General features: G+C 34.0%; 1 protein-coding gene across 1 annotated transcript in view; it reads right to left on the bottom strand.

Moving 5' to 3' along the window:
- Nucleotides 1–14,256, bottom strand: part of LOC131952607 (phospholipid-transporting ATPase IF) — a 30,293-nt gene that overhangs the window by 4,222 nt on the left and 11,815 nt on the right. Inside the window, exons 17-30 of the mRNA XM_059315356.1 lie at nucleotides 13,949–14,062; nucleotides 12,701–12,823; nucleotides 12,298–12,446; nucleotides 11,306–11,462; nucleotides 10,596–10,698; nucleotides 10,160–10,305; nucleotides 9,465–9,524; nucleotides 9,036–9,163; nucleotides 8,210–8,268; nucleotides 7,792–7,871; nucleotides 7,469–7,534; nucleotides 6,901–7,007; nucleotides 6,316–6,517; nucleotides 3,370–3,462 (exon numbers count right to left, since the gene is read on the bottom strand). Coding sequence (XP_059171339.1) covers nucleotides 3,370–3,462; nucleotides 6,316–6,517; nucleotides 6,901–7,007; nucleotides 7,469–7,534; nucleotides 7,792–7,871; nucleotides 8,210–8,268; nucleotides 9,036–9,163; nucleotides 9,465–9,524; nucleotides 10,160–10,305; nucleotides 10,596–10,698; nucleotides 11,306–11,462; nucleotides 12,298–12,446; nucleotides 12,701–12,823; nucleotides 13,949–14,062 — 1,587 coding nt within the window. The remainder of the gene's footprint in view (nucleotides 1–3,369; nucleotides 3,463–6,315; nucleotides 6,518–6,900; nucleotides 7,008–7,468; nucleotides 7,535–7,791; nucleotides 7,872–8,209; nucleotides 8,269–9,035; nucleotides 9,164–9,464; nucleotides 9,525–10,159; nucleotides 10,306–10,595; nucleotides 10,699–11,305; nucleotides 11,463–12,297; nucleotides 12,447–12,700; nucleotides 12,824–13,948; nucleotides 14,063–14,256) is intronic.

The raw sequence follows: 14,256 nt of genomic DNA, 5'->3' as shown, positions 1-14,256 counted from the left end.
TCTATCACAACACCTGTTGATAACATTTCTTTTCTGTTAGATATTTTCAAAAATTTACAAATTACACTTAGTAGAAGATCTTGTATCTTTGACTATTTAAAAATATACATCAATAATATTTATTTTAAGCTATATAGTTTTCACAGTCTATTTATTAAACAATTACACTTAACAAAAGTCGTTGCTTCTTGACTAGATATTTTTAAAAAATAATTAGGCCTATATCTATATTATAAAAATCTTATAATCATTTCCAGGTGCAAAGCAAAGTAAATGGGAGAGCATCAAGCAGAAGAGGACTGCCACAAGCAACGGGTAGCCAGCTTTCAACTATGTAAATGTAAGAGGTTAGAGTTCAAACTACTGACATGTTAGTTGTGGTTCACATTTAAGTACAATGTCTTGTGACATATTATTATTTTTATACAAGCAGCCTTTGATATTCCTAAACCTTTATACTTCCCTGTTTCTATTCTACCATTAATTTATTTTTAATTCATTTGTGTTTTTTTAATAACCCTTTAACCAAAATACATATTTGTTTTTAATATTAAGGGACATGCATTAAATAAGCAGAATTTTAAAAAATGAATTAGGACCTAATTAAATGCTAATTGTTAATCTGCAGCAAAGAAACATGCCAGGAATACCAGCCATTTTCTTTAAATCCTACATCACTTTTATGAGGGTAGCTCTGAGGTTTTCCATTTCATTTTGAAGTTTCTTTAGGTTGTGGAAAAACCTGGCCAGAAATAAGTTAGTTGTTTCATCAAACAACAACCAACCAATCACAAGTTAGTTGCTTCATCAAACAACAACCAACCAATCACCTTGCTAATCAATATTTCCATCTTTAGTCTATTAAAATAGATTGGGTTAATATTTGTTTCTTTAAAATGACATTTTTAAAACTTTATATTTAAAAAAAAATTATCATTTACTTGTATATTAATTGTGTATTTATTAAATGCAGCTATTGCATGTATTTATAAACTTTAGTTTACAGATTCTCAAACCAGTTTTCAATAATGTATGAAGCAAAGGTATTTAGAAAATGGAAATACGAGTATAAGAGTTCTATCAAGGGAGGCAACTGGGCTTGTATCTAGAATAAACAAACCTAATCTCTGACTACTACACAGGTTTTGAGGGTCCCTTCAGTGGCTGTGTAGAACCAGAGAGTGAAATATTGTCAAGTTTCTTGACATGCCAGTATTCTTCATTACATTTGGTCAAGTTTCTTGGCATGCCAGAGTTCTTCATTACATTCTGTCAAGTTTCTGGACATGCCAGTATTCTTCATTACATTTTGTCAAGTTTCTTGGCATGCCAGTATTCTTTATTACATTTTGTCAAGTTAGGTTCTTAGAGATTGTTAATTTCAACTTGTTAATCTCAGCATTAAAAAATATTGTCAAGTTTTGTTCTAGGAACATACTACAAATAGCATTCTTTTAAACATTTAAAAAATTTAATTTGGACAATTATTAGTCGTAAATGCTACTAGTATTGTATCAAATTAGTCAGATGAATATTCCAGATTGTCATGTAAAGAGTATATTTTGATGAAAATGACTAGCAGGCAGAAAGCTATGAGACCCATATCCAGCTAGAAGATAGCCTACAGTTGCTGTAAGAAAACAGGTTAAATTACATCAGATATTATTATATGAACTACTGTGATTAGGTAGTGACAATCTTGTTGAGAATATTATCATTAGATACTGTTACAGTGTTGTTATTTGTATAACAGTGTTGTAATGTGACAGTAGCATAATTTAGTGAGTAGTTTTTGTATTAAATTGAGAATTATTGTATCTTCTAGACAGAATGATGTGAATTATTGAGTTGTCAAAAATTATATGAGAGTTGTCAAGTAATATACAAGAGCTGTCAAGTATTATACTAGAGTTGTCAAGTATTATACTGTAGCTGTCAAGTATTATACTAGAGTTGTCAAGTATTATACTAGAGTTGTCAAGTATTATACTAGAGCTGTCAAGTATTATACTAGAGTTGTCAAGTATTATACTGTAGCTGTCAAGTATTATACTAGAGTTGTCAAGTATTATACTAGAGTTGTCAAGTATTATACTAGAGCTGTCAAGTATTATACTAGAGTTGTCAAGTATTATACTAGAGTTGTCAAGTATTATACTAGAGTTGTCAAGTATTATACTAGAGTTGTCAAGTATTATACTAGAGCTGTCAAGTATTATACTAGAGCTGTCAAGTATTATACTAGAGCTGTCAAGTATTATACTAGAGCTGTCAAGTATTATACTAGAGTTGTCAAGTATTATACTAGAGTTGTCAAGTATTATACTAGAGTTGTCAAGTATTATACTAGAGCTGTCAAGTATTATACTAGAGCTGTCAAGTATTATACTAGAGCTGTCAAGTATTATACTAGAGCTGTCAAGTATTATACTAGAGTTGTCAAGTATTATACTAGAGCTGTCAAGTATTATACTAGAGTTGTCAAGTATTTTACTAGAGCTGTCAAGTATTATACTAGAGCTGTCAAGTATTATACTAGAGTTGTCAAGTATTTTACTAGAGCTGTCAAGTATTATACTAGAGTTGTCAAGTATTTTACTAGAGTTGTCAAGTATTATACTAGAGTTGTCAAGTATTATACTAGAGTTGTCAAGTATTATACTAGTGCTGTCAAGTATTATACTGGAGCTGTCAAGTATTATACTAGAGTTGTCAAGTATTACACTGAGCTGTCAAGTATTATACTAGAGTTGTCAAGTATTAATCAAGCAAACAGAGACCTCCTAAAGAGTGACTCTGGTATTGAATGACTTGAGTGGAACACCAAATCTTTTAGACAGGGAGGTAATTGGTTTTCAACTGCTGGAGCTACACTCAGTGGTGTAAGTTACTGCAGTAACCATGGTTATTGCCAGGTAAATACAGTTAGAATGGTTACTTGGAAGAATTAGTAGTGTTAGAAACAAAAAAAAGATAGCTTGCTGATCAGCAAAACCTGACCAGACCATAGTTTAATGTTTTAGATGTTATTTCCTTGAGTAAGATAAAATATGACAACTGTTAGCAAGTTTGTATGTATAGAAATAGGGATGTGTTAGCAGAACTAGACTCTCTGTGCTGATGCTAAGTACATATGTGTTATTAATAAATAAAATTGGGCATCTCTCCTTTGTCCTGACATCCTACATCAAAATTATTTTTTACTGGCTTTGCTACAACCTTAACCCTGGCTCTAATCTAAAAATAAAAAATAACTTTAAAATGATTTGTATTGCGCTTCTCTATAACGTTCAAGTACCAAAAATAATAAGAAATATAAAAACAACAACCAGAGTAAATACAAGAAATAAAACAACACAGTATTCAGACCTCTATCTCTTGGCCGTAAGTCTGGTTGGAAGTAAAGTCCACTTCCTGTGGCCTTCTTGCAGAAGTGGACCCTACTTGCGCTTGTCCATTTGCCTAAAGTAAAAAATAAATTTATACTTGATTATAAAAGCCAGCTAAATAGTTCCTAGCAATTAGTTAATCAAAGTTTAGTAAACAAGTGAAAACAAATGGGACGCAACTCTACTCTATCTTACCTTGACTAAACTCAGATTCTTATAAAATAATTTTAACATTAAAATATTTCTGAACTAATGATGGAGATTTAATTTTTACATGGATGGATTACAAATGTGATAATTCTAACCGCTACAAACTTAATATTAAGTTCAAGAGATTAAATGAGGTAACAAATATATTTTTAGCAGTATAATATTACAGGCTAACAAACTGAAACACATTCATTTCAATATCAGGCAAAACTAATAAGGAAAGCCATGCTTCAAGTAGGAAAAAGTGGCAGAGATAAGACTATTCCCACACTTGGCCATCATTAAACGGACACCACATGTGGCTAGCATTAATTAACCAGACATCAGCGCACATAGTTGGCATTAGATATCACCACATGTGGCTAGCATTAATTAACCAGACATCAGCGCACATAGTTGGCATTAGATATCACCACATGTCGCTTGCATTAACCAGACATCACCAACAGCCACTTTAACTACTAACAAGCTACTAAACAGCCAAACCACATGGGAGACACATGCCACATTGTAATGTTGGCCTAATACAGTTGGGTGGCCAGAACCCAGTCAAAATGACAGACCAAATTTATCTCATGCATGGTAAGGGAGCCCACCAATGTAAACTACATGCCTCAGTCATTGACTTGTTGATGCCACACTTCAACTCTTTTATTAGCAAATTACCAAATAATAGGCCACATAGAAGTAGCAATTTAAAATCATAAAAAAGTCAAATATTATATTAAAGTAAATATACCACCATTATTTTTTTAAAGCAACCCCCTTTTATTATTTAAATAAATGTTACCATTGAAATTTTTAAAAAAGCATCATGCTCAAAAATAGTTTTACCACCATCATTCAATGATGAATCTGTAATTAAATCTATTAACATGCAGATTCCTAGCACTTTTTCAAGTAAAACAAGATGCTACTTTTTAAAGTAGATGAAAACATACTTGGGTGAAAGATGTGGAGATGATAATGATGAAGAAAAATGTTGAGAGAACATGCAAGAAAATCTAATGCTGCTAGCATGCGCTTCACCACTCCCAAACTAACAAACATGCTATTTAGCTTTCACTGCTCCCTGCTTAACTATCTATATTGCTAACATCAGCATTTCCTCCTAAAATCAACACTGTTATCTTGTTATAATAAAAGTGGGTTATCGACATATGAGCAAGCAATCAATACAGCTACCTGACTTGCCTTCATAAAATAAATTAATGTGAAAGTTTGAAAATGATTTCTGGTTGTACTGTGGTAAAAATAAATGTTAGAAAATGATCATGCGAGACAGATGTAAGAAAACAAAATGATAAGGTGATTAATAAAATCATGTGCAAGCTGAACTGATAAGGTTTGAATGGATTGATTTGTTGTCTGCATGCAACTTTTGAAACAACTCAGCCACTAGTTTTACTTGTTACAGCTATGCTGGGAGGTGTTCAGAGGCCCATCACAAGTCAAACGGCGGGAGACTACATGACAGAAGCCTTCTAATTGCATTCGCAAGGCCAGGGTGAAATGTTTAAAAAAATCTTTTTTTTTACCAGTGAAGAATTTGTTCTTATAAAAAATGTAATATAAAAATTCAGGTGAGAATGTGTCTGTAAGGAATGGATGAAGCAGACCTCAGTTGCTCCGCCTGGAATATGGTTAACAGCTGCAGACAAAGGGAAATAATTACAGTTAGGGGAAGTAACTGGTGGACAGTTTTAGTCCCAATGCTTTAGTAAGGAAAAACAAATGCAAGTAGATTTGGTTTCCCTGAAGCAGAAATGACAGTTGTAAATAATAAGTCACAAAAAAGTAAATCTAGTTTTCTTTTAGCCTCAAAAATATATTTTAATCACAAATAATTGTGGAGCAAATTTTGTATTTATTTACTTTTTAATATTTCATCAAGTTATCTACTTCAAGTAAGTTATCTCAAATTACTTTCATTGACATTTTCTGACATTTTTATCAGAATGTTATTATTAGTGTAAACAAAGCAAAAATAGTTTTCAGTTTAAAAAAACTTGTCAATTTGTTAGTTATTGTAATATGATAATAGGATATTTTTGCTGGCTGTGAACATTTATTACATCAATGATTGATATAAGCCATAATGTGTGAGAAGCAATTGTAGCTTGTGACACAAGCAGCTAATGTGGAGTTAACTAGCCTCAACTGTGGAAAGCTCTTAACTACCTCCAACTGTGGAGAGCTGTTAACTATCTGACTGTAGAGAGCTGTTAACTACCTCCATTTGTGGAGAGCTGTTAACTACCTCCATTTGTGGAGAGCTGTTAACTACCTCCAACTGTGGAGAGCTGTTAACTACCTCCAACTGTGGAGAGCTGTTAACTACCTCCAACTGTGGAGAGCTGTTAACTACCAGCTAACTAAAAAATGTGTATCACAAAATATAAAGCAAGTACAGCCTTTGTTTTGTAGCTACACTATTCTGTTTCTAGTGTATATTGAAAGTAAATCAAACAACAGACATCTAGAACTTAAGGTACGATTGGTGTAGAGCTACTCCACAATATCCAATGGTAATATTCCAATCCAACATTTAAACTCATAGAGAAGAACTAGCACATTAGTTGAGGGATAAACAAAGATTTGTTGACTATATTTTACAAGTGTAGATCTTTAAAAAAAAAATTAGAGTCAGTTGTGTCACATAAGATGGAGTTCAAACCCCATTTTTAGTTGAACAAAGTGGACATAGAAAACTTACAGAGGAAATCCTGTTCTGTTTGTGGAAATGTCTGGCACTTTTGTTAGAAGATTTTGTGGCCTTGATGTCATTGACCACTCGCAGGATGTAGTCTGGCAGCAGGGCCAGGACAATCATGAGGAACATGGCCAGCCAGGTGACTGGACAGCTGTAGATCTGGGCCAGGGCTCTGTACAGGTCGTTGGTGGAGGAGATGAATGACCTGAGAGACAGAGGGTTCATTTAGCAGCAGTAGAAAATCTTGACTACAATACACCAAGTGGTATATGGACTATGCTGAAAATACCAAACATGGCAGTATCTAGATTACATTAACATTTTCAAACTGAACTATACTTGGACAACCAAACTTAGCAGTAGAAAAATCTGGACTACACTAAAACAATTTTAACTTAGCAGTAGAAAAGTCATGACTACTCTAGATCAATTAATTTTAGCAGTAGAAAAACATGGACTGCTCGATAACAATTTAAAATAGCAGTATATTAACTAAACTTCATTTAAACAATGAATTTTGATGCTGGAGTATTGACCCAATCATCTATAACTAGTAGATAACATCAACACAGTTAACCAAAGACTCACGGCCAAAAGACATTTGTGTAGACGGCAACTAGAAGAATGATGCCCAAAAATGTGATGATGTAAGAGATGAACGTGGGCAGACACCAGTAGTAAGTCTCTAGCATTAGCTGAAATAGATATATCAAATATAGCATATACACATAAGTCTCTAGCATTAGCTGAAATAGATATATCAAACATAGCTTATAGAGGTAAGTCTCTAGCATTAGCTGAAATAGAAATATCGAATATAGCTTATAGACTTAAGTCTCTAGCATTAGCTGAAATATAAATATAAAATATAGCTTATAGACTTAAGTCTCTAGCATTAGCTGAAATAGAAATATCAAACAAAGCTTATAAGTTATAGAGGTAAGTCTCTAGCATTAGCTGAAATAAAAATATCAAACATAGCATTAGCTGAAATAAAAAAAATAAACATAGCTTATCAAATTATAGCTAAGCCTATGAAAATTTATTGTTAATTTACTGCTGAATAACAATCAAATAACTGGTGCAAATACTGAGGCTAAATTTTAAGATTTAGTGGAAACAAAGAAAATTTAAGAAATTAAAATGAGTTCCAAACCTTTATATTGACTGATGCCACGCATGAAAAATAAATTAATGTACCAAAGTCATAGTTTCCTAAAGCCTGAAACAAATAAATGTTTTTTTAAAGGAAGGATGTCATTTCTTAACTATCAGTATCAGGCTTTTTTGTTAACATTTTAGAATTTAATTCACAGAATATATTTATCTGGATATTTTTTTTGTACTGTTGAATTATGGACTAAAAGTCAAGGAGACTTTTAAATGGAGGCTTAAAAATGTCATGGAATTGATGTATTAACAACTAGGTTATGTTACATGGTTTGTGTAGGTGATTCTTGATCTGATCATATGACTTACCTCCCCTGCACTGAAAACAGGCACACCCTTCCACTGAAGAAAGTAGGCCACAAAAAAGAACACACAACAGTGCCATAAGCCTGGAATGTACGATGTTTTAATGAATGAGTAATGATGAAGATTAGATGTATTTTAAAAGATAATTAATAAAACAAATGATTAATAATGACTTTTTTTGGTTCAATGGGAAAAAAAAGGAAAAAAAAAATTGAAAGCTAAATTTTAATATATTTAATGTAAAATAAATAATTAAACAAGTAGCTTATAACTAAAGTATTGATTTATAATGTTCTAGAATGTGGTATTTAATGAAACCATAGTCCATTGCACTATATACAGATATTACACTACTTGAACAGAATGTAGTTTAAAAAACAGGATGTGATAAGTAATGAAACAAAAGTTGAGTGAAACTTACCCAACATATTCCATTTAATGAACTGAGGCCAGCTCAGCTTGGCATTTCTTGTGACATTCCTGTTGACATCAAACATGAGAAAACTCGGTGTTTACTTTTCATGAGAAAACTCAGTGTTAATTTTTTATGAGAAAACTGTTTACTTTTTATGAGAAAACTCAATGTTTACTTTTCATGAGAAAACTGTTCACTTTTCATGAGAAAAATTCTTTGTTTTATTTTAAATACTTTAATGTACAAATATGGTAACCTATTCAGCCTTAAAAACCTATGTGGCACCTTAAATATCCCTGACCTAAGTCAAATTCTAATTAAAGCTAGTCACACCCAGGGGTGTTCAACATATGTAAGTTATGAACCAAACTTGGAACTTGATTTGGTTAGAAACTGCGAGCTTTACTACTTGACTCAAAATTTACAAATACAACTATTTCCTTGGTTGTTTGAAGGTAATTTTGTACTGCTACCAGTGCCCTTACATTCCCTGTTTACATGGAGGTCATATTATTCTTTTCAGATGCCTAGGACTTTATGTCTATTACACTATGTCTGTGACATAACATTTAATAACTCAAGTCTCTGTACGTATCATACGTGTCTCACACACACCCGACAAGAAATATGTCTATTACACTTCCAATTAAGTTTGTAAGAGAAGTTTGTTAAATAGAGCCACAGAGAAAGTTACACAGACCTGTGTAGTGTGTGTGTGGTAGAGCAGGTGAAGTAGAGCCACAGAGAAAGTTACACAGACCTGTATAGTGTGTGTGTGTGTGTGTGTGTGGTTGAGCAGGTGAAGTAGAGCCACAGACAAAGTTACACAGACCTGTAGAGCGCAGGGCGGTTGAGCAGCTCATCCTGTGCCTTGTGCTGCTCAAAGATGCCAAAAATGAGGATGGGCAGGGAGGTGAAGCACAGGTTGTAAAACACCAGGTAGAAGGGATCATACAACGTCTGGAACAAACAAACCAGCAGAGGATAAGGGGTGGCTCATTCTTTTCATACTTAAAAGATAAATTTTCATAGGGTGTAATTTTAAAAGGTCGATTGGCATACGGCCAAGTTTTATAGGGTCAGTTTCAATAACATCAATTTTGATAAGGTAATTTTCATAGGGTCTAATTTTATAAAGTCAGTTTTTATAGGGTCTGTTTTCATAGGGTCAGATTTAAAACATCAATTCTCATAGAGTTGATGTTTAGTAGTTCATTTTCTATAGTGTCAGTTTTTCTAGGGCTGTCAAAATCATTCTTACCTGCTCGGACCAGGCATTAAAAATAGCATAAAACAATTGGCCTGTGATCCAAGCCACATTCTGGGGACAAAAATATTCAAATATTAATTTTTTAATCTGTTAATCACTATACAGTTTTAATTTTAATTCAAATATTAATTTTTGATGTGTTAATCACTATATATAGAAGTTTTAATTTTAATTGAACTGTTAATTTTAATATGGTAATAACTATGTATAGTTGTTTTAATTTTAGATGTTAAGTATAGTGTATGCCATTGCACATGTAGGTAACTAAAAAATGGTAACACTGCAGAAAAATCTTCTAGTTAAAGGTTCAATTTTGTCTACAAGATAACTAAACTTTTATAGCCGCAACATTTATGGAGCTGTGTGCCTGTGCTGTTAGCCATTCTAGTTAGTTTCGTGGACCCAGCAAAATTTTCATATGGCCTAGTTCACTGACAAGAATACGCAGTGTATGTCTATAAGCCAATAATTGAAATGGCAGAAAAGTGGTCAGTGCTGGACATTCAATGGCCACATTCCTTTAACACAGCGGCTACACATGCAGGTGATCTACTACATCGGTCGTTCCTGGTCATTATTAAGTTAATTACCACTGATTGATTAAAGAACTGCAACAACTGTCCAACTAATTCATTATAAACTTAATTACCAATGATTGATAAAGTCATGAAACAAAAGAAACTCACCTTATAGAAAAAATATTGCACGAGTGTTGCTATTCTGTGGTAGTAGAGATGACCATGGAATAGTAATGCACGACGAAGAAATTTAAATTTACCAAAAGCGTAATCACTGTTACGCACCGCTTGCCTCCCTTCTTTACCCATAATTCCTAGTAGACAAAAAGTATAATTTTATGAAATTAAATAGATTAGGATCTATATATAATAAAATTAATAATCATCCTGTTTAGAGGTTGAACAATGTATCTCCCAATATCACTTGGTGGGTGTAAAAACATCTAATAGCTTTTTGTTTATCTAATAATTGAACTGAGTTACTACCAATACATCTCACAATACACAAGCTATAAATTAGCTATAAACATTACTAAACATTGTAGCAGTGAACATTACTAAACACTGAAGCACCGAACATTAAGGCTAGTATTTTAAATCTTACCAAAACCAACATCAGCCTCCTGTATCATGCTGACGTCGTTGGCCCCATCCCCTATAGCTGCCGTCACAGGCCTGGATTTACATTTTTTTATCATCTGAACTATCTGTCAACAAAATATTTTTATCATCTGAACTATCTGTCAACAAAATATTTTTATCATCTGAACTATCTGTCAACAAAATATTTTTATCATCTGAACTATCTGTCAACAAAATATTTTTATCATCTGTCAACAAAATATTTTCATCATTAGAATAATCTGTCAACAAAATATTTTTATCATCTGAACTACCTGTTAACAAAATATTTTTATCATCTGTCAACAAAATATTTTCATTAGAATAATCTGTCAACAAAATATTTTTATCATCTGAACTATCTGTCAACAAAATATTTTTATCATCTGAACTATCTGTCAACAAAATATTTTTATCAATAGAACTATCTGTAAACAAAATATTTTTCATCATCTGAACTATGTAAGAAAACATGTTTTCTAATTATCTTGACTTTCTGCCAATAAAATATGAGAAAGTAAACTATACTGTACAAAACAAAGCCATTAGTCATAAACTAGTACAATTAGATGCATTGAAATATGAAAAATTAGGCCAATGACTATGTCAGTCACAAATTTCACAAGACAGTCAGAAGTTGATGTGTGTCAGACACAGATTTCATGAGAGAAAAGTTATGTGTGTACTACACACCTGTGCCTTCTGTAGGGGCGACATCCTACAGCATAACACAGCAACACACTTGAGACACAACTCCCGCAACCAGTCAACATTTTTCTGGAAGGCAAACACCAAACTTTTCCCATCAATGATCAGAGCGTACTCCACATCAGGCTCAGACAAGGTGGTGCTGGAGAGACACAAAATGTATAAATATGAGTGTGCTTACACCCTGTAAGGTGATGGGGAATTATTTAATTATTATTTTATTACAAAAAGGTGAATGTCACTTTTTGTGTTCCTGGTGAGGAATGTTGTGGTTTTTAGTTAAGTAATCCGCTATTATGGCGCTAATATGATTATGATTTTAAAATGGTTTATAGTTGCTTTGTCTTGTTTATATTTTGATATTATTTATGCAAACTTTGTTTTGGCGTGTGGTTCCACTTTGTTTTATGTCGTGAATGTGTCATTGTTGTATTAGGGACTTATTTCTTGGGCGTAGTATTGTTTTTTTTTTAGTTTGTGAATGTGGTGTGTGGAAAGGGAGGGACATTCTGTGGGAATGTCGAGGCCTGCATGTTGAAGTGTTTCTGTGTCGTATTTCTGTCGTGTTTGGTTTGTAATCTGATTTTTTTATTAAATTGTCAAAGTTTTTTGTTTTATTTTTAGCGTAGACTAAGGTTAGGGTTAACCACTGTGGGTTTTACCATGGTCGCACTGACCAGACAGTTTATTAGATAATCCTAGGAAGGTAGATAGTAGTTATCCCCCCCCCCCCCTAGCAGGGCTTACATTACCAGTGTACCTGACCCTAACACTCTCAACATTTTGTGAGTACCTAGCCTTCCATCTTCAACCTTTTGTGAGTACCTTAGTCTTCCACCCTCAACCTACCAGTGTACCTGACCCTAACACCCTCAACCTACCAGTGTACCTGACCCTAACACCCTCAACCTTTTGTGAGTACCTAGCCTTCCACCCTCAACCTGTTGTGAGTACCTAAGCCTCCACCCTCAACCTACTTGTTCAGCAATATCGTGATCTGCGCCTCGTACTGCTCCTCTGATGCCACCTGGGTCAGCCTGAGCTCTGTCATGGACGTGTTGAAGTGACCAGCAGAGTGGCTGATGTTGACGGCTGTTTCCTCTTTATCACCAGTCAGCACCCACACCTGAGGGAGGCATGACATTTGGGGTTTAATGACATTCACAAAAACTTTAGTGATGACATCTGGGGCTTAATGACATTCACAAAAACTTTAGCGGTGACATTTGGGGATTAATTACATTCACAAAAACTTCAGCTGTGACATTTGGGGATTAATGACATCCACAACAGCTTTAGCTTTGGGGTTTAATGATATTCACAATCTACAACTGGAGATTTAACACTGCCTATGAGAGTTGAACACTGCCTATCGCTCACCTTGATGCCAGCCAGCCTCAATGCCTCAATGGTCTGTGGAACATCAGCCTGGAGTTTGTCTTCAACAGCTGTGGCACCCAGTAATGTCAGCTTGTCTTCCATCTCATTGTACAGTTCTGAGAGCTGGTGAAACAATCACATTATTGGTACAGTTCTAGTCAAACATTCACATTATTGGTACAGCTCTGGTCAAACATTCACATTATTGGTACAGCTGGTCAAACATTCACATTATTTGTACAACTCTGGTCAAACATTCACATTATTGGTACAGCTGGTCAAACATTCACATTATTTGTACAACTCTGGTCAAACATTCACATTATTGGTACAACTCTGGTCAAACATTCACATTATTTGTACAACTCTGGTCAAACATTCACATTATTGGTACATCTCTGGTCCAACATTCACAATATTGATACAGCTGTAACAGCTGGTCAAACATTCACATTATTGGTACAACTCTGGTCAAACACTCACATTATTGGTACAACTCTGGTCAAACATTCACATTATTGGTACAACTCTGGTCAAACATTCACATTATTGGTACAACTCTGGTCAAACATTCACATTATTGGTACAACTCTGGTCAAACATTCACATTATTGGTACAACTCTGGTCAAACATTCACATTATTGGTACAACTCTGGTCAAACATTCACATTATTGGTACAACTCTGGTCAAACAATCACATTATTGGTACATCTCTGGTCAAACATTCACATTATTGATACAACTCTGGTCAAACATTCACTTTATTGGTACAGCTGGTCAAACATTCACATTATTGATACAACTCTGGTCAAACATTCACTTTATTGGTACAGCTGGTCAAACATTCACATTATTTGTAAAGCTGTGACAGCTGGTCAAACATCCACATTACATTAGTGTGGCTAGCTGTCTAATACAGAGCTACACAAAAGGCAAAAGTATAATACCATGTTGAGCCTTACTGTCCATGAAGCAGGTAATGTTCACCTGTTTCACTGACCTGAGCATAGAAAGAGATGGTGTGGTCAGCACTATGCCCAACTGCCTTTACTTTCCCTAACGTGAGTCAGGTACCCATCAGAGCTGGGTAGACTCAGGGACGGCATATGGACTCACGCCCAGGATCCAAACTCCAGACTTTTGGTTTAGCAGTTGAATGCTCTACCATTTAACCACAGTCTTTTAAAACAATCGGCAATCAGTGCTTCTTAAGATCAACAATATTGAAAGAATTCTAACACTTTACCATTTCAGTTCGTTTGACCAGTGACCTTTTGGCCTCACACAAGAGCTGGTCATAATGCTTGTAATCCTGTTGGCTCAGCTTTCTCACTGCGATGCTCAGGGTTCTCAAACCAAGCTGTAAACAACACAATTATTTCTTTAGGGTTTTTCACTTTTCTAAAAAAACTACAGTTTATTGGGCAGAGCATTTCATCCAATGAAAAAATACTTCTTATCATTAAAAATTAGTCATGAAATTTTTTAACATAATTTTATAATGTAAAAATCTCATCCTAAATAATAACAAAAATTACTTCATCTTGTTTTAAA

The sequence above is a fragment of the Physella acuta genome, unplaced genomic scaffold (genome assembly GCF_028476545.2).
Source record: "Physella acuta isolate Inbredline_101_S28 unplaced genomic scaffold, ASM2847654v3 ptg000072l, whole genome shotgun sequence".
Taxonomy (NCBI): Eukaryota; Metazoa; Mollusca; class Gastropoda; family Physidae; genus Physella; species Physella acuta.
This window is presented reverse-complemented; position numbering and strand designations above follow the sequence as displayed.